Here is an 18631-nt window from a genome sequence, read left to right as displayed (position 1 = left end):
CAAGCAGAACAAGTTAGGGCTCTGTCCGTAATAAGAGTCCAGGCAAACTGGTAGTGGCCAAGATATTCGTGCCCAACTGCACAAGGTCACCATCATCTTGTCACTTTTGCCCAAAGTGACGACTAAAATGCATCTCACACCACGTTGGCCTTGGATTGGTTCTGGCCTCTGAAAACTTAAATTAGCTCTGTGACTGAGATTATCTCTTGCAAAGAGAGGAAGGCACTGGGGTGCCAAGAAGACATGTCTTCTCACCCAGCAGTCTTAGCAGCTTTTATGGCCACTCCTGTTGGAAGCGCCAGAACCTCTATGAGGTCACAGTGCTATGTGTCCTCATAGGACCTGTGCGAGTCTTCTGAAACTGAACAAGAGCCCTCGGTGTCCCTAGCAACAGCCAAGGAGGCAATGCGGGGAGAGCGCATCAAAATCAGGAATGGTTTTGGATCAGGTTCAGCCTTTGGCAGCTACTGGAGGAGTCTTCAGAGACTCAATATCTGCTGAGCCTGATTCTGGGCAAGGATCCCCAGTGAGGGGCCTGTGGGGTCAGTGAAGAGGGAATGTGTGTCAGTGACCATATTGGGGGTTTTATTTGGCTTCAGTCACTGAGGAATCTGGGCGTTAGTGACGGGGCCTTTGACTGAGGCTTAACCTGTAGAGATTAATGATTGAAGGTCTTGTTGGTCAGGGTTTAGGGTCTATATGTTAGGTCTGTAAGACTCGGTAATCGAAAACTGGATGGAAGGTGTGAAACCAATGAGCACTGGCTCTCCCCCAGGTTAGCGATTTAACCTCCAGCTCATGATCTGGAGAAGCCTGGCATTGGGGGAGGAGTGTCAATGGGAAAGAGTATCTGTGGTAAATTTCAGATTGAATTTGAGGTCAGTGTTGTGTAGGGAGTGCAGAGTTTGTCTGTGTTTGAGAGCACAGGAGTCTGGAAGTTTTGAGATCCACAGTCCCAGGCTAGTGGGTGTTTAGAGACTTGACCTTTGGATGCTGGAAATATTTCTTTTCAGGTTTTCCAGTCCAAGTCCTTTCTCAAGGTTCTTATAAAAAATTTGTCTCCTACATACACTCTTCTCATTGCACAAAAATCAGAGTAATTCACCGTGGTCAAGTGTGTATAGGAATAAAGACAGGATTTTTGTTCATCTTACTGCAAAGTTTAGTCTTGGATATTTCCTTTCAGATTTCTTTGACACAAGTAAGAACAACCATTTTCCTGAGTTCTACTCCTCAGTGAGAGCCATCTCATTAAAAAGGATTTTTTTTCAGGCTACCTTTCTAAAACTTGGGATCATCTGTACAAACATACATTCAAGAATCTGCCTATTGTCTAATATGGCTGTATTTCTTTTGCATTGTCTCTGGCAAATAATCGAAATTCCTGTTACTCCACCTTATCACCAGCATTTCATATTTTCAGTTTTTGGATTTCAGCAAGTCTAATACCTGGGTGTTTGTATCACACTGCTGCTTTTTAAAAATTATTATTATTCACATTGCTGTTTTAATTTGCATCTCCCTAACAACAAATGATGCAGACCATCTTTCCATATGTTTGTTTGCCATCTGTTATCTTTGATCAAGTGTCTGTTCAAGGTTTGCCTGTTTTTGAAATAGGAGTTTCTTGTTGACTTTTCAGAATTCTTTCTATGTTCTGGATACAAGTCCTTTACCAAGTATAGGACTCATAGGATGAATGTGTTGAGATTCTTTTTTTTTTTTTTTTGAACAAAGTGTAAAGGGTTTTTTTAAATTATGTGTAACATAGGCAAAATTATTTAAGTCAATAAATTTTTAAGGAATTTCACATGTTCTGATTCTTTCCACTGCCAATCACCTTAGTTCCTCCAAAGTCATAATCTTCAATATAAGATAGCCCTTTGAAAAAGAGCTTTTGCTCAGTCCACAGCTGTCAGGTCAGTCAGTCCACAATTCTTTTAGTTGGGCTTCTTTGATCTCCAGTGGAATACAGACACACTTCAAAATTCCCCACCTGTAATCTTTGGGATCCAATTTCCTCAAGCAATTTACTTTAGGACCATGTTTAGGGTCAGGAGATGGATCTGCCTGCTTCTGAATTTGACACCCTCTAAAAATGTATTAAGTTCAAATCATATTGACCCCTAAGCTATCACACCCTAGAACAGTACACATCATTGGGATATGCCAATACCTTTTAAAAATCCTGACACTGTGTTCTCAAGATAAAAGTCTAAGAAAAGAAGCCATCTTTGTTTCATGTCAACATTAAAATTAGAGTATGAAATCGATATAGCTGATAATTTAAAAACTTAATATATGAGGGAAATTATCAGCTCTATAGTCCTGGAAGCAATCTCTATGTTTATCAATACACCCCCATCACTTGAATCTGTTTTAGGTATCATGTTCCTTCTTACCTATCAAAACTCATACTGAACAATGAGTTCTGGGTTGCAAAAGAGGATTTTTGCACCTGTCTATAAGGAGAGTCTTTTGAGATTTTTTTTCTCTTTGTTTTTGTTTGTTTTTTGCCTGTGGACTTCCAAGTGTTCCAGCAGCATCTGCTGAAAAAGTCTATCTTTCTACATTGAATAACCTTTGTATCTCTGTCAAACGCTTGAGTATACTTGACTCATGTGGGTCTTTTTCTGGGATCTTTGCTCTGTTCCATTGATCTATGTGTTTGTCCCTTCACCAATACTACTATAAGTCTTGAAATCTCACACATATAGGTGTGAGGCCTATATGATGGTTCTTTTTGGTCAGAAGTTGTTTTGCTATTTTGAGTGGAGAAACCTGGCAAATATTACCTTTGCCAGTAGATCAGTGTTGTCATTTTGATATTCTATACCCGTAAATGTGATGTTATTAGAAAGGGACTTCAATTCTGTGGTGTCTTTTCCAAAATGCATAAATCCCTATTTAATGAGGAAAACAGACCAACCTAAAAGAAGGTCAGTATACAAAATACCTGATCAGTACTCCTCCAAATAATTGAGGACATGAAAAAAAGACTGAGGGAAGGTCATGGAACAGAGGAATTCAAGGAAACATGATGTCTAAAGGCAGCATTCTTCCCTGGGTTGAATCCTAAGACAGAAAAAGGACAGTAGTGGAAAAATTTGTGAAATCCAAATAGAATCTGTAATTTAGTTGAGTGTCATACTGATGTTAATTTCTAAGTTTGACAGATGTACCAAGGTTACATAAAATATTTGCATGAGAGGAAGTCAAATGAAGGTATATGTGCACTCTTTGTAGTACTTTGTCCCTTCCGTGTAAATTAAAATTTCCCCAAAATAAAAAGTTTATTTAAAATAGGTATAATCTATATCAGTTATATCTCAGTAAGGCTGTAAAAAAAAAGATGTAATCTAATTTTATCACTTACTTTCTCATTATAAACATTTCCATATTATAAAATGTTTTGCATATCTCTATATAATTAATATTAAGTGGCTGTAATAATATCATGGATGAACTAGTAGATTGGTAACTTGAGTCACATATAAAAGGTATGCATTAAAGTGGGGTATACTTGAAAAACATAACATATTCAACTATGTTCACTTTTTATTATGATCCTCTCATTATTCAAATTCTTACATTCTCACTCCAAGATTTGTTGTACTGTTTTTCTTATGTCCCAGACATCTCCATTTACTTTTAATCCTAGATAGTTTATAATTTTGCAATTATATTTGCTGTCTTAAAAAAAATCCATATGCTACAAATTTTGTACACAACAGAAATTCATTTTAACAGCTTTATTGTCATAATTTACATATAACATTTACCAGTAGTAAGTGTACAACTCAATGACATTTAGCAAGTTCATAGATTTGTGCCACTATCACCACGATGCAATGTTTAGAAATTTTCATAACCCGCAAAAAGTAACTGGATAGTTGTTTTGTTATTAAATTTTGAGAACTCTTGATATATTATGAATACAAGTCCTTTATCAATAGATGTTAAATGTGTCAATATTTTCTCCCAATCTCTGGCTCCACTCAATACTTTATTAAAGCTGTGCTTAGAAATACAAAAGCTTTTAATTTTAATAAAGTCCAATTTATTATTTTTCCTTTTATGTCTCATACTTTGTCTTGTCACAGAACTCTCTGGCTAACTTAGGCTCCTCTTCGCTTCTCTAAGTTTCATACTTCTACCTCTTAAATTTAGGTATTTCGAGTTAATTTTGTATATGGTTAGAGTTATGGGTCTTAATTTATGTTTTTGCAAATAGGTATACAATTATTCCAGCATCATTTGCTGAAACAACTAACCCCATGGAAGTATCTTAGTGTCTTGACCAAATAGATATTGACCGTAATACGTTTGGACTCAATTCTGGTTGTGCCTTTCTCATTGGCTCCAGACCTTTACTGGCCTCATTTTTAAAGTGGCCTTTCCCCGAGGCTGCAATCCCAGTCAAAACCTAGGCTTTATCCCTGCCGCTCTTTTCCTCTTGAACGTGATGGCCTGTTCCACACTGTGCCGGTTTCTCGAAATCTTATTCTGTCCTTAAAAGCCGCTTCCTACAAGAAATGTTCCTCCAAAGTTTTTTGGGGGATGTCCGATTACCGATGTACTGCCGTTTCTCTTTCCAGGAGTTCGTTCTCTGCTGCTATACCGACACCTGAACCCTTGGTCCTTTTCGAAACCCGCCCCCCTCCTTTTTAATACAAGGTGTAAAATAAAGGCCGCGGCAATGTTACTTGTCTCCCCAGTGCGTCGAACGCCCTGGGTAGGTAGGTCCATATTTGCCTCGCAAACCTCGAGTCTCTGAAAATCTCCTAATTTTCTTAAGAGTTGAAGTGACAGGTAATGAAATAGTTTCAGTGGCTTCTCACCTTCCGGACCATCCAGGGCTCCCGGCCCCAAACCCGCCCCTTGGCCTTCTGTACGTCAGGTGTCCCAACATGGCCGCCCCGTGGGGCCGCGGAGAGCTGGGCGCGGACATATTGCCTTTCAAAGTAATAGCAGAAAGCCGGTCCGCGTTTCTTCAAACGTTTTAGACCGTCTTCGGCCGCCGTAGACCGACGAAAAATCTGCGCGACAGGGGCAGAAGCAGAAGCGGTTCGTGGAAGTGTTACGTTTTAGGCTGTGCTTGTGGACTGGAGAACATCGGGTCAGTGTGTGCATTTGTCCCTTGAAGTTTTGTGCTTTTGTCCCGTAGGAGGTTTGTCCCTGTGGGCGTGTCGTCCACAGGGTGGAATGGTGTAGGGTGGACTTAGCGGAATTATTGAGGGTCTGGTGAGAAGCACTGAGGTGGAGGTATTTGAGAGGAACCAGGAGCGTTTGTGACGCGCGTACCTGTCGTTGGGGTTCCTTGGGAGCTGTTCGTTAAAAAGATTAAGAATCTGTAGAGGGAATTCCCTGGCGGATTCGGCGCTTTCACTGTAGTGGCCCGGGTTCACTCCCTGGTCGGGGAACTAAGATCCCGCAAGCCACGCGGCGCCCCCCCGCCTCCCACAACACACCAAAAAAAAAAAAAAAAAAAAAAAAAATCTGTAGAGATCAACGATCGTGACCGGACCGGCCTGGTATGGGGGTCTTTGCGGCTCACTCTATTTCGAAAGGATGCAGATGATATTAACGATGGTAAGAGATTCAGATTCAGAAATTAATATGGCGCTCAGAGATGTTGGGGCCTGGCTGGATGGTCATCACATGAGGGTATCTGGCCCAGGTTTCAGATTAATAAGGAAGTGTGTAGTCAGTGTCTGTGGTACAGAGAGGCTTGTGAGGGCTGAGGCTTTGGTCCCCGAGGACGCCTGGCTGGTGGTGGTTGCGTTGAGATTCCCACCAAGTACGCTGGGAAGGAAGGTGGTACAGCCCGGGACGGTAGTGTAGTTCTAAGCCTTTTGCTTTTTAGGCTTTTATCCGCAGACCGAGGGGCTAACCCAGCCTCGTCTATGTGTTGTGTATCGTGTATCGCTGTTTTCGCACTGCAAAGGCAGAATTGAGTCCTTGTGACAGATCTTAACCCTCAAAGCAGAAATGTAGAGTACCTATCCCTTTGTCACCGACCAGGGCTCTTGGCCTCCTTGGTCCATAGAAATCGGTCGAAGGCCGGGTAAGAAATTCAGGCCAGGCTTTATTGGGGCCCTGCTGCAGCAGGGGGGAGAGAGAACAAGTAAGAGGTTCCCTTGCTTGTTCGCTCTCTGAGGTGGGGTTGGGTGTGTGTGGGGGCATCTGGTTCTTTATATGGGGTGAGGGTAGGGGTATGTCCAGGGGTTGGGCCAGAGGGATGGCTTAGATGGTTTGCCCACGCTTGAGGTGGTGTTGTGTGCAAGGGGCATGGCAGTACCCCGCTTTTGCTCCTGGCTCTTCAGAAGTGGCGGTTGGGTTTCTTGATTTCTTTGTATCTTGTTGTCCAGAATTTGCCCCCTCTGCTCATACACAAAGTTATTTTCAGTCCCTTATAGTTTCTTTGTATTTTGTTGCTGGAGGAGAGGTGCGTCCAGATGCGAGCACTGCAGCAAAGGGTTCCAGGTCCCAGCCTGTCCCACCTTCGCAGAAAATGTTTGTCAAGGCTTGCTCTCACCGGCGGCAGTGGACACTTGCTTTTTCGTCTGACATGCAGTCACACTTTCTTCTTTGCTAACGGAATCGCCGTTTTGTTCAGTTATCCATCCTTCTGACAGGGTGACCCATATCCCAATACTGGTTGGTCTTTTTTTTTTTTTTTTTTAAATTTATTTATTTTTGGCTGTGTTGGGTCTTCCTAAGTGTGCGGGGGCTTTCTGTAGTTGCGGTGAGCAGGAGCTACTCTTTGTTGAGGTGCAAGGGCTTCTCATTGCGGTGGCCTCTCTTTGTTGCGGAGCACAGGCTCCAGGCACGCAGGCTCCGTATTTGTGGCACACGGGCTTAGTCGTTCCGCGGCATGTGGGATCATCCTGGACGAGGGCTCGAACCCGTGTCCCCTGCATTGGCAGGCGGATTCTTAACCACTGCGCCACCAGGGAAGTCCCGTGGTTGGTCTTAGTTAATCCTGGTGGTTCCAGTTCCCGTTGCTAGTGATTGAATTAGTACGAAATGAGCTTAGGTACGTGGTGCAGTTCTAGCCAGCAGTATATGTGAAAATCTGCTTGGGGGTTTCTGAGGGGAAATTTTGTTTTAAATAAGTATTATAATTCTTTGAATGTCAAGGATGATATTGTCTGAATATAACCTTAATTTTCTGTCCACTTTCTAATGCTTATAATTCATTCCTTTTTTTTTTTTTTTTTTTAATTAGAAAAAAATGTTTTTGGCTGCCACCGCATGGCGTGCAGGAATCTTAGTTTCCCCACCAGGGATTGATCCTTTGCCCCCTGCAGTGGAAGCCTGGAGTCCTAACCACTGGACTCCCAGGGAATTCCCTTGCTGTATATGTTTCAAGGCTATATTGTTAGGTACCTAGAAATGGCAAATTTCTTAACATGTGGTGAATTGAACCTCTTACTAGTAAGCTTTGTTTCTCTTTCTCTGTAGTAATTTTGGGGCTTTCTGGTGCATTTTGTCAGAGAATATAGATTATCTGTGGTTACTCTTTCCATGGTTTATCTTTTTCTAACCTTTTATTCTCCAGCTTTCCATATCACTATGTTTCAGGCATGTCACCTAGAGTAGCATATTCTTGGGTTTTATTTTATTTTATTATTATTATTTTTTTTGGCCGCACTGGACAGCATGTGGGATCTTAGTTCCCCGACCAGGGATCAAACCCAGGCCCCCTGTATTGGAAGCGCAGTCTTAACCACTGGACTGCCGGCGAAGTCCTGGGTTTTACATTTTAATCCAGTCTGACAGTTTCGAGGCATTTGCATTTGATGTAATTAACTGGAATCTTTGTTCTGTTTATACTGAATATAATTCATTAAAAAGATTTTTATTGGAGCATGGTTGATTTAATATACTTAATATAATTCTTAGTGTTTTGTTTTCAAATAGTCATATAAGTGCACTGTATTTGCCCCACTGGTCTCTATTCCTTATTCTCTTTTTTGCCATGTTTTGAATGAATTTCTTCTCATTCTGTTTCGCCCTTCTGTTAGGATGGAAATTATATACGTTAAGACAATTGTCAGTTTTCAACATGACAGTAGAGATTACATACAGCATGGAAGCTTTCTTTGTCAAATTCTTATGTTAGTACTTTTACACTCTTCTCTGACAATACAGGCGTCTTAGAGCATCTCAACTTAGTTTACCACTTTCCAATTTATTTACAATATTGCGTGCTTTAAAAAATGTATTTAAAACCTAAGATATTATCATTATTGCTTATAAGACAGTGCTTCTGGTTTGCCCAGTACATTGTTTTCAAACTGAAGTGTGTGTACTCACAGGGTGTATAAAAACGCTTGATGAGGTTCCTGAGCGCACACGGTTTAAAGGAAAACAGTGCCCAGCACCTCTCCTCCCATACGGTCCCTTTTGTATAATTGAGCTGCCTGAGAGTCTCCTGCTCCTGAGGCCTGCTCCTGGGATGGATATCGTTTCCCTCATCTCCTTTTTTTTTTTTTTTTTTTTTAAATTTTAGACTATTTCTTTAAATTAATTAATTTATTGTGGCTGTGTTGGGTCTTCATTGCTGCACGCGGGCTTTCTCTAGTTGCAGCGAGCGGGGGCTACTCTTCGTTGCGGTGTGTGGGCTTCTCATTGCGGTGGCGTCTCGTGTTGCGGAGCATGGGCACTAGGCGTGCAGGCTTCAGTAGTTGTGGCACGTGGGCTCAGTAGTTGTGGCTCACAGGCTCTAGAGTGCAGGCTCAGTAGTTGTGGTGCACGGGCTTAGTTGCTGTGAGGCATGTGGGGTCTTCCTGGACCAGGGATCGAACCCACATCCCTTGCATTGGTAGGTGGATCCTTAACCACTGTGCCACCAGGGAAGTCCCCCTCATCCCCTCTGACAGTCACCCCACTTCAACTTCACGGAATAAAGGAATACCCCCACCACAGTCAGAAGCTTAGGCTTTGTGGGCAGAGGAATAAAGTCTACTGGGGCAGCAGTCTTCTGGGGACGCTCAGCAGTGCTGTGGACACTGGGTTAAGGGCAGCGCCCAGGAGCAGCGTTAGCGTCCGGGCCCAGAGGAAATGTACCCTCAGCTTGAATTTTCTCCTCAACCCACAGGTCCCGACTCCCCAGGAGCAAAAGAATCAGTAGAAGGAGGAAGAAGTTACAGGATTTGGTATCAGCATTACTGGGGACACGCTTGATTGAAGACAGGACAGAATTTAGAGCAGATCCAGAAAACACAGCGACAGAGCCTCCTTGTTGCCAGCTGTTTTCAGAGAACAGAAGGAAATGATCCAGGCCCAGGTGACTTTTGTTCTGTTTTATTCTTTCCTTTGTTCCCTGATGGATTTGTTACTTGTCTGAGTCATTCTAGGTAATTATTGCATGTAAAGGTGTCTTGGGAACCCTGGGTGTCTTTGTAGCCTGCTTCTGAAGTGAGGGTGATCCAGGGGACCCCAGAAATTGCAGCCAGTGTCTGAAGCGAGGGCAGTTCTATGGAGACTGTTTCCTCAGGCTTTGTAATATGACTGACTCTAGGTTTCCATGTTCAAATCTGGATTCTTAATCTACCTTTTTTCTTATATTGCTTTTATTTTTGTTCATTACACAACTGACTTAAGGATATATTTAAAGACTGAAATCATAACAAAGTACATATATCAGAAAATAAGTTTCTTCTTCATACACTTTAAACATGCTTATTAAACATTTAGTTTGTTATAATTCTGGCTTCTTGAGTCACTTCCCAGAAGATTCTGATTGACTGGCTATAACGATTTAGTCATCCCAATTCCATTGACTTATTGTTAGTCATATATATATATATATGATTGTGGTGTTTTTAGGTTAACAAGAAGGTTTAACTTTTACACATTATAGAGCGTCTAATGATAAATGGATGGATGACTGACTGCACAATTATATTTAGTTGGATCCTTGTATTTTATTAGGCTTTTGCTTATTCCATGTGCGTTAAAAGCAAACAACCCGGGGCTTCCCTGGTGGTGCAGCGGTTGAGAATCCGCCTGCCAATGTAGGGGACACGGGTTCGTTCCCTGGTCTGGGAAGATCCCACATGCCGCGGAGCAGCTAAGCCCATGCGCCACAGCTTCTGAGCCCGCGTGCCACAACTGCTGAGACCCGTGTGCCTGGAACCCATGCTCTGCAACAGGAGAGGCCACCGCGATGAGAAGCCCATGCACCACAATGAAGAATAACCCCTGCTCACCGCAACTAGAGGAAGCCTGTGCACAGCAGTGAAGACCCAACGCAGCCAATCAATCAATCAATCAATAAACAACAACAAAAACAACCCTCTAGATATATAGATCCAACCTATAAAGTAGAAATGAGAAGAAAAACTTAACATTTCTTCCACATCATCAAAAGGACATCACTTCATTAAACACCACTGTTACTATAGGAAACCCTGACGTTTGGCGATGTGGCCGTGGACTTCACGTGGGAGGAGTGGCAGCTCCTGGCCCCTCCTCAGAAGGACCTGTACCAAGAGGTGATGCTGGAGAACTATAGCAACCTGCTGTCTGTGGGTGAGGACGGCTCCCCTGTGCCCTTCAGAGGGTCCCCAATCAGTGGCCTTTCCTTTCTCGGCTTCTGAAAGCTCTGGAGTGTCTATGATGCTCTGAAGCGGTAGATTTTCAGTCCCCTCTCTGGCCCATGAGAAGTGGGTATTCTCCCTTCTCCTGAGAGAACAGCATTTACTCTGTAGGTCGTGAAATTGCTTTGTCCTCAGCTGTAGCATTCTGTCTTCACAGACCCCAAGCCCAATTCACCGGGTCTAAATATTCTATCATTTCCGGTGAATAGGTTATCAAGCCAGAAAGCCAGGCATACTCTCCAAGTTGGATCAAGGAGAACCGTGGACGATGGAAGATGAAATCCACTGTCGAACCCATTCAGGTGAGTGAGAGACCAGCAAGGTGACAGCTGTGGAAATCACACTGTAGTTGGCCAGAGAAGAGTCACAGCTGTGAGGGGTTGGACGCTGGGTAAGCAGTGCCTCCGTGCATCTCTCTCCCAATGTCAGACCTCTTTTTCCTTGTAGGAGTTTAGAGAAAAATATATCCCTTCTTAGGGAAGACTCTTGTCTTTTCCGGGATCTGTTTCTTCTTTATTTTACCCCCATCTTGATTTTTGTTTGCATAGTTTTCTTTTCCCTAGGATTCTCATATCTTTTCCTTCTTCTTCATACACTTCCACCTCCCTTGCTATGAAATTCCACCTTCCAAGACCTCTCTCCAAAGAGAAAAGTTTGAATTCCTCCCTGTGTTCTAGCTGCTTCACCTTTCTGCTCCACTGGTAATGTTGATTTCCTTCCTCACATCCACCCATCTTGGATGCCGGGCCCCAAAGTAGACTGGTCTTCACTGTGCCTTATTCCCGCTCTGAGGTTCTCCAAAGGTTTTGTTTTCCATTTTCTCCAATGATCTCTTAACCTTCAAAGTTTTCTTCATCATAATAAGCTAAGCTCCTTCGGGTCACTGGGGAAGACTCCCAAATTGATCTGTCCCCAGTGTGATCCACCACACACTTGGGTTCTATATAACTTATCTCGATGGCAGCTCTCCTGAGTTCTCAGTAACTGCAAGGACCTAAGATCATCTTCCCTCCCAGAAAACCACTGTAAGTTTACATTCTCCCTTACTCTTACGCATCCTCCATCCTGGCCGTTCAGGCATTACCTCATATGTTCCCCACCTGCAGAGCTCTCTTATGTAAATGCGCCTGCTGTTCATGATGAATTTTTAACTAGAAACGTTATCTTAACATCCTACGTTCTCAGTTCCGGTCTCGACCTGATCATAACTCTTCCTTACTTCAAATTAATTCCTTTGTGTATTTATTAGTTTTGAACTTTCTTCTCTTTTTTTTTTTTTTTTTTTTTTTTTTTTTTGCGGTATGCGGGCCTCTCACTGTCGCGGCCTCTCCCGTTGCGGAGCACAGGCTCCAGACGCGCAGGCCTAGCGGCCACGGCCCACGGGCTTAGCTGCTCCGCGGCATGTGGGATCCTCCCGGACCAGGGCACGAACCCGTGTCTCCTGCATCGGCAGGTGGATTCTCAACCACTGCGCCACCAGGGAAGCCCTCTTCTCTTTGATTGTAGACCTTACCGTCTTCATTTCCCTAAAATTTTCATTTTTCTTTCCATTGTATTCTGATGACATTTATCCCAGCTAATCAAATTACTTGGCAGTTAAAGTTCTTCTTCTGTCCATGAACTCCATGATATGACATCATCATGCTCACAAAGAGATAGATTTCCACCCTCTTTCTTAAATTCTCCCTAATGTGTTCCCTACATGTGACTGATTTTTTGATTCATTCCTCTACTTTTTTTTGATAGCCTGTTGTATGCTGGAAGGTAAGAGCAGTGAAAAAAAGTTTACATATAGATCACAAGTTTTTAGTCTAAGAGAAAGGAGTCAAGAAATTAATCAAGTGTTTGGGGGGCTGGTGGTGTGGGATTAAAAAAAAAATAAAAATAGGGCTTCCCTGTTGGCGCAGTGGTTGAGAGTCCGCCTGCCGATGCAGGGGACGCGGGTTCTTGCCCCGGTCCGGGAGGATCCCACGTGCCGCAGAGCGGCTGGGCCCATGAGCTATGGTCGCTGGGCCTGCACATCCGGAGGCTGTGCTCCGCAAGGAGAGAGGCCACGGCAGTGAGGGTCCCGCGTACCGCAACGAAACTAACTAAATAAAAAAATAAGTAAAAATAAATAATATATCTAGGAGGTGAAATGTGCTATGATAAAGATTAAGTAACATAAATTATTAGAGAAATGCAAATCAAAACTACAGTTAGGTACCACCTCACACCGGTCAGAATGGCCATCATGAAAAAGTCTACAGGGAATTCCCTGGCGGTCCAGTGATTAATACTCCATGCTCTCACTGCCAAGGCCCCGGGTTCAATCCCTGGTCGGGGAACTAAGATCTCACAAGCCTTGTGGGGTGGCCCCAAAAAAAGAAAAAAAGTCTACAAATAACAAACGCTGGAGGAGGTGTGGAGAAAAGGGAACCCTTCTACACTGTTGGTGGGAATGTAAATTGGTGCAGCCACTATGGAAAACAGTATGGAGGTTCCTCAAAAAACTAAAAACAGAGTCACCATATGATATAGCAATCCCACTCCTGGGCGTATAGCCAGACAAAACTATAATTCAATAAGATACATGCACTCCTATGTTCATAGCAGCACTGTTCACAATAGCTAGGACATGGAAACAACCTAAATGTCCTTTGAGAGATGAATGAATAAACAAGATGTGGTACATATACACAGTGGAATACTACTCAGCCACAAAAAAGGAATGAAATAATGCTATTTGAGCAACATGGATGTACCTAGAGATTATCATACTAAACAAAGTAAGTCAAAGAGAAAGACAAATACCATATGATATCACTTATAGGTGAAATCTAAAATATGACACAAATCAGCATATCTACAAAGCAGAAACAGACTCACAGACATAGAGAAGAGACTTGTGGTTGCCAAGGGGGAGGAGCGGTGGGGGAGGGATGGAATGAGAGGTTGGGGTTAGCAGCTGTAAGCTATTACATGTGAAATGGGTAAACAACAAGGTCCTACTGTGTAGCACAGAGAACTATATTCAATATCTATGATAAACCATAATGCGAAAGAACATGAATAAGAATATATACGTATATCTGAGTCACTTTGCTATACAGAAGAAATTAGCACAACATTGTATATCAACTATACTTCAGTAAAACTTAAAGAAACAGAACTTTAGCATAACAGACGAGTAGGTGCTGGGGCTCCTCTTTAGGCAGGGAACACCTCTCAGATAAAGTGCCTCTGAGCCAAGAAATGCGAGAAGTTAGTAGGCTGCCGGGTTAAGAGTTTTCCAAGTAGAGAGGTTAGCGGGTTTAAAAGGCTGAGCCACGAATGAGTTTGAGAAACATTAAGGAGCCTGTGTGGCCAGAGCAGAGTGTGCTTTCTGGAAAGTGATGGGTATAAGGCCAAAGAGGCAGTAGCAGTGGGGGCGGGGTTGGGGGGTAAGATTGGTCACGTATTCCATTTCAAGGAAGCGTGATTTTACTCCCTAATAAGATGAGGAAACACGAGGAGAGGACTTCCCTGGTGGTACAGTGGTTAAGAATCTGCCTGCCAATGCGGGAGACACAGGTTCGAGCCCCGGTCCAGGAAGATCCCACACGCCATGGAGCAACTAACCCCGTGTGCCACAACTACTGAGCCTGTGCTCTAGAGCCCGTGAGCCACAACTACAGAAGCCCACGTGCCTAGAGCCCGTGCCCTGCAACAAGAGAAGCCACTGCAGTGAGAAGCCAGTGCACTGCAAGGAAGAATAGCCCCTGCTCGCCGCAACTAGAGGAAGCCTGCACGCAGCAACGAAGACCCAACACACCCCAAAATAAATAATTGATTAATTTGAAAAAAAAAAGAAAAGAAAAGAAAACACGAGGAGTTCTTGAGTACTGGAATGACATGAAATAATTTACATTTTTCAAGGAATCCTTTTGGCTTTTGTAGAAAGCAGACAATAGTGGGCAGGGCAGCAAACAGGAAAGCCTCGTAGGAGGCTATTGCAAAAAACGTGACTGCGAGAGTGGTTGGCTGCAGCATGTGTGGAGGGTTCAGTGTTGGTGAGGTTCTGGATATGCTGCTTGTAGAGGACAAATGAGATTTGACATTACGTAAATACAGGCTGGAAGAGGAAAAAATGGATGAAGATTGTTGGTAAGGTTGTTACTGAACGCAAGACTGTGCGCCTGAAGCACAGTGAGGTCAAATACGGAAACGTCGGGGTTGGGAGCAGAGAAGGGTTTATTGCCGGACCGTGCAAGGACTCAGGTCGCTCATGCCTTAAAAAGTCTGGAACTCCTTGAAGGCTTTCAGCAAAGCCCTTTTAAAGGCAGGGTGAGGGAGGGACGTGGTTAGTTGTTGCACACTTCTTGGTGGTATTGGATTCTTTGTTCTTGCAGCTGTCATGTAGGTCAGGTCATGGTCAGGTCACCATGTTTTGTAAACCTCGAACAAGACAAATGTTATTCTCTGTTCAGGTCAGGTCACGGATGTTCTTGTATATTTCAAGCTATAGGCAGCATTCTTTTACTAAATGTACAGAGCCAGCATGACTAAGTACAGGCAACAGAGCACAAAGGTTAAAGTGAGGTTAAAGTAAAAGGAACAGATCTGATATGGAGTCAGATTTGTTCTTCCCGATTACAAAAGCAGACCAGTTCCTCAAGAGCTGTTAATGTTTCATGGCACATGGGTCTCAAGTTCACATGGCTCTCAAGTTCACATAGGACTTTGATGGTTCTCCATAGAGGTGATGTGGTGAATGAGGTCCTTAACTGCAGTCCTTAACTGTCCTTCTCATAAATGTAAAGACATGTTTCCTACAGCTGTTTCTTCATTTTATCTAATATGATATTAATCCTGCCTAATCTACACACATGCATATGCATCAGTCTGTGTCCATATATATATACTCTTTAAAGAATAATTTCTTTACAGATTTGATCATCTAATAACCCATTGTGCTCTATACATGTTTTATACAGTTTCTTTTGTTTCATTTAGTATATTAACTACTGAAATTAACATGTATTGTCTTGTGATTCTGGCATCTGGAATCTCTTCATTACTGGTTTTGGTATTGGCTCAACTGCTAATGGTGAATTTAGGAATCTGTATTATTCATATACTTATAAGAATCATAGAGTTCAGTATTAGTAAATAGATGCTTATGAGATAATAGAAAATATGTATTGGTCTCTGCCCCTTGTTCCTGGCACAGAGCTCCTAAAACCCTTGTGATTCCCTAAGTGATTAGAACGCTAGGAACATCTCTTATTCTAATATTGGTCTTTGACCTCTGTTCCTGACACAGGGCTCCTGAAACTCTTGTCATTTCCTGGGTGACAGGAGTAACTTTGTTCTACCAAGGTGACTCTGAGTGGGCTACTGGATGAGGGCTGGTCACCAGAATGGCCAAGCCATGATGAGAAGCTTGTCGTTTTTATCCCCACCCCCTGTTCTCTTGAGAAGGGAGAAGGGTTGAAAATGGAGTTAATGATTGATCATGCTTACATGATGAAGACTCCATGAAATCCCCAAACTGTGATGTTCAGAGAACTTCTGGGTTGGTGAACATGTGGACGTGCCCTAAGATGTTGTGGAAGCATGGCACCCCTTCCCACATATCCTGCCCTACACATCTCTTCCATCTAGATATTCACCCGTATCCTTTATCATAGCCTTTAATAAAGTGGTAAACATAAGTATTCTCCAGAGTTCTGTGAGCCCCTCTAGCAAGTGAATTGAACCCGAGGAGGGGGTTTTTGGAACCTCTGATCTATAGCTGGCTGGTCAGAAGCACAGGTGACAACCTGGATTTGTGATTGGTGGCTGAAATGGGGGCCGTGAAGTCTTATGGGACTGAGCCCACAACCTGTGGGATCTGACGCTATCTCTGGGTAGAAAGTGTCAGAATTGATTTAAATTATAGGACACCCAGCTGGTAGGGCAGAGAATTGCTTGTTGTGGGGAAAAAGTCTCCACACATTTGGTGACCAGAAGGGTCAGAAACGAAGTGTTCTGTGTGGGTAATAAAGGAGACCCCCAGGGAAGAAGCACACAGTGGAGAAGAACTGGGTTTTTCACTACACAGGAAGGAGACAAAACTGGGTTTTTCCTTTACAAATGCTCACATATATAGAGATTGCAGATGTTCTTACATCAGCTAGAGGAATTAACGGTACATTACTGAAACTTCTTTGAATTTTCAACTTTAGTTGAATGAATGGAAGACTGCACAGTAACATAATATTTTACTAGGATTCTTACTCTATCACAGCGTGTGAAGGAAAAAACCCCACTAATTTCCCATATGGCAAAAGTGAGCAGAATAATTTCCTTTACATTTTTCCATGTCACCCAAAGAACATCACTTTGCTAAATAAGACCATGTTATGATAGGAATCCCTGACATGACGACGTGACTATGAAGTTCACGTGGGAGGAGTGGCAGCTCCTGGCCCCTGATCAGAAGGACCTGTACCGGGACGTGATGCTGGAGAACTATAGCAACCTGGTGTCCGTGGGTGAGGACGGCTCCCCTGGGTCCCTCAGAGGGTGCCCGGCAGTGGCCGTTCCACTCGCAGCCTCTTAACTCTTCAGACTAACTGCATTCCTCTGCAATGGTCGAGTCTCAGATCCTTCTCTTGCCCCAGACTAGAGGGTATAATTGCCCCTCCCCTGAGAGAAAAGCCTTGAGGTTACAGATGTGAAACCTGTTTAATTCCCTCCAGGTACCATTATCCCGTCCTGCCGTATCCCAGCCCAGTTAGGTGTGTCTAAGTCTTCTATCATTTTTCATGAACAGGGTATCAAGCCAGCAAAGCAGATGCTGTCTCCAGGTTGGAACGAGGAGAACTGTGGCCAGTAGAAGATGACAGCCGCCGTCGAATCTGTCCAGGTGAGTGGGTGAGACCCAGCAAGGTGGGCAGCCAGGGAAGTCACACTCTGATCAGGAGAGAAGGCGTCAGAGCTGTGATAGTGTCTGAGAAAACATAAACAGCCCTACCATGTACCTCTCTTCCAGTGTAAGAACTCTTTTTCCTTGTAGAAGTTAAGAGGAAAATATATCGCTTTGTTCTCTTTTGAGATCTGATCCCTGTTTATTTCATATGCATCTTGTTTTTGTTTGCATAGTTTTCCTCTTCCTAGGATTTTCAAATCTTCCTCTTCTTCATTCACCGTCACAGGATCTCTGTGTTACCACTTGTCTTGCTGTGAAATTCCATTTTCCAGGCCTCTCTGGAAAGAGCGAACTTTGAATTCATCACTCTTCTTACTACTGTACCTTCTTCCTGCCCAGCTAGGAAATAATGATTCCCCACCATACATCCAACCCCACCTTGGATGCTAGAAAAGATGTTTTTACCATGCTACATGTTAGAACTAGGTCATAACTTCTGTCTGCTTCAAATAACTTCCTTCGTAGTCTTGCTAATTCAGATTCTCTTGTAGTTCTTAGATGTTATCATTGTATTTATTTTCCTAAAGCTTCTGTTCTCACTTTATATTTTTTAACAGTTTTATTTAGATTTAATTCATATTTAAGTTATATAATTCAGTGGTGTTTTATTATATTCACATAGTTGTGCAACTATCACCAGCATCAGTTTTGGAGTATTTTATATGTATATATCCCTCCAGTAGCCTTTATTATTATAGCTTTGCAGTAAGCTTTGAAATTGGAAAATGTAAATCCTCCAACTTTTTCAAGCCTATTTTGAGTATTGTGGAGCCTTTGAATTTCCATCTGAATTTTAGAATCAGCTTGTGAAATTCTGCAGAAAAAAAAATTTGCCTGGGATTTATTTAATTTTTAAATTTTATTTATTTATTTATTTTTGGCTGTGTTGGGTCTTCGTTTCTGTGCGAGGGCTTCCTCTAGTTGTGGCGAGCGGGGGCCACTCTTCACCGCGGTGCACAGGCCTCTCACTATCGCGGCCTCCAGACGCGCAGGCTCAGTAGTTGTGGCTCATGGACCGAGTTGCTCCGCGGCATGTGGGATCTTCCCAGACTAGGGCTCGAACCCGTGTTCCCTGCATTGGCAGGCG

The 18631-nt window shown here is 43.1% G+C and overlaps 1 protein-coding gene and 1 non-coding gene across 4 annotated transcripts in view; one reads left to right on the top strand and one right to left on the bottom strand.

Annotated features, from left to right (window-relative positions):
• The window catches only part of LOC131744517 (zinc finger protein 615-like), a 39565-nt gene that overhangs the window by 10905 nt on the left and 10029 nt on the right, over window positions 1-18631 (top strand). Inside the window, exons 1-5 of one of the 3 annotated variants that reach the window (XM_059044065.2) lie at window positions 5035-5119; window positions 9107-9295; window positions 10416-10542; window positions 10820-10912; window positions 17389-17481. In XM_059044065.2, the coding sequence (XP_058900048.1) occupies window positions 9281-9295; window positions 10416-10542; window positions 10820-10912; window positions 17389-17481 (328 nt within the window). In that variant the 5' untranslated portion in view covers window positions 5035-5119; window positions 9107-9280. Of the gene's footprint in view, window positions 1-5034; window positions 5120-9106; window positions 9296-9942; window positions 10543-10819; window positions 10913-17388; window positions 17482-18631 lie in introns of those variants that run through there. The other 2 variants (XM_067018845.1, XM_067018844.1) reach the window with 2 other exon arrangements.
• LOC131745645 (small nucleolar RNA SNORA40) lies at window positions 2388-2536 on the bottom strand. Its single transcript, XR_009332380.1, has one exon. It is a non-coding gene; the product is annotated as a small nucleolar RNA SNORA40 (small nucleolar RNA).

The sequence above is a fragment of the Kogia breviceps genome, chromosome 18, assembly GCF_026419965.1.
Source record: "Kogia breviceps isolate mKogBre1 chromosome 18, mKogBre1 haplotype 1, whole genome shotgun sequence".
Lineage (NCBI taxonomy): Eukaryota > Metazoa > Chordata > Mammalia > Artiodactyla > Physeteridae > Kogia > Kogia breviceps.
The sequence above is the reverse complement of the archived record's forward strand: the minus strand, read 5'-3'. Positions and strand labels throughout refer to the sequence as shown.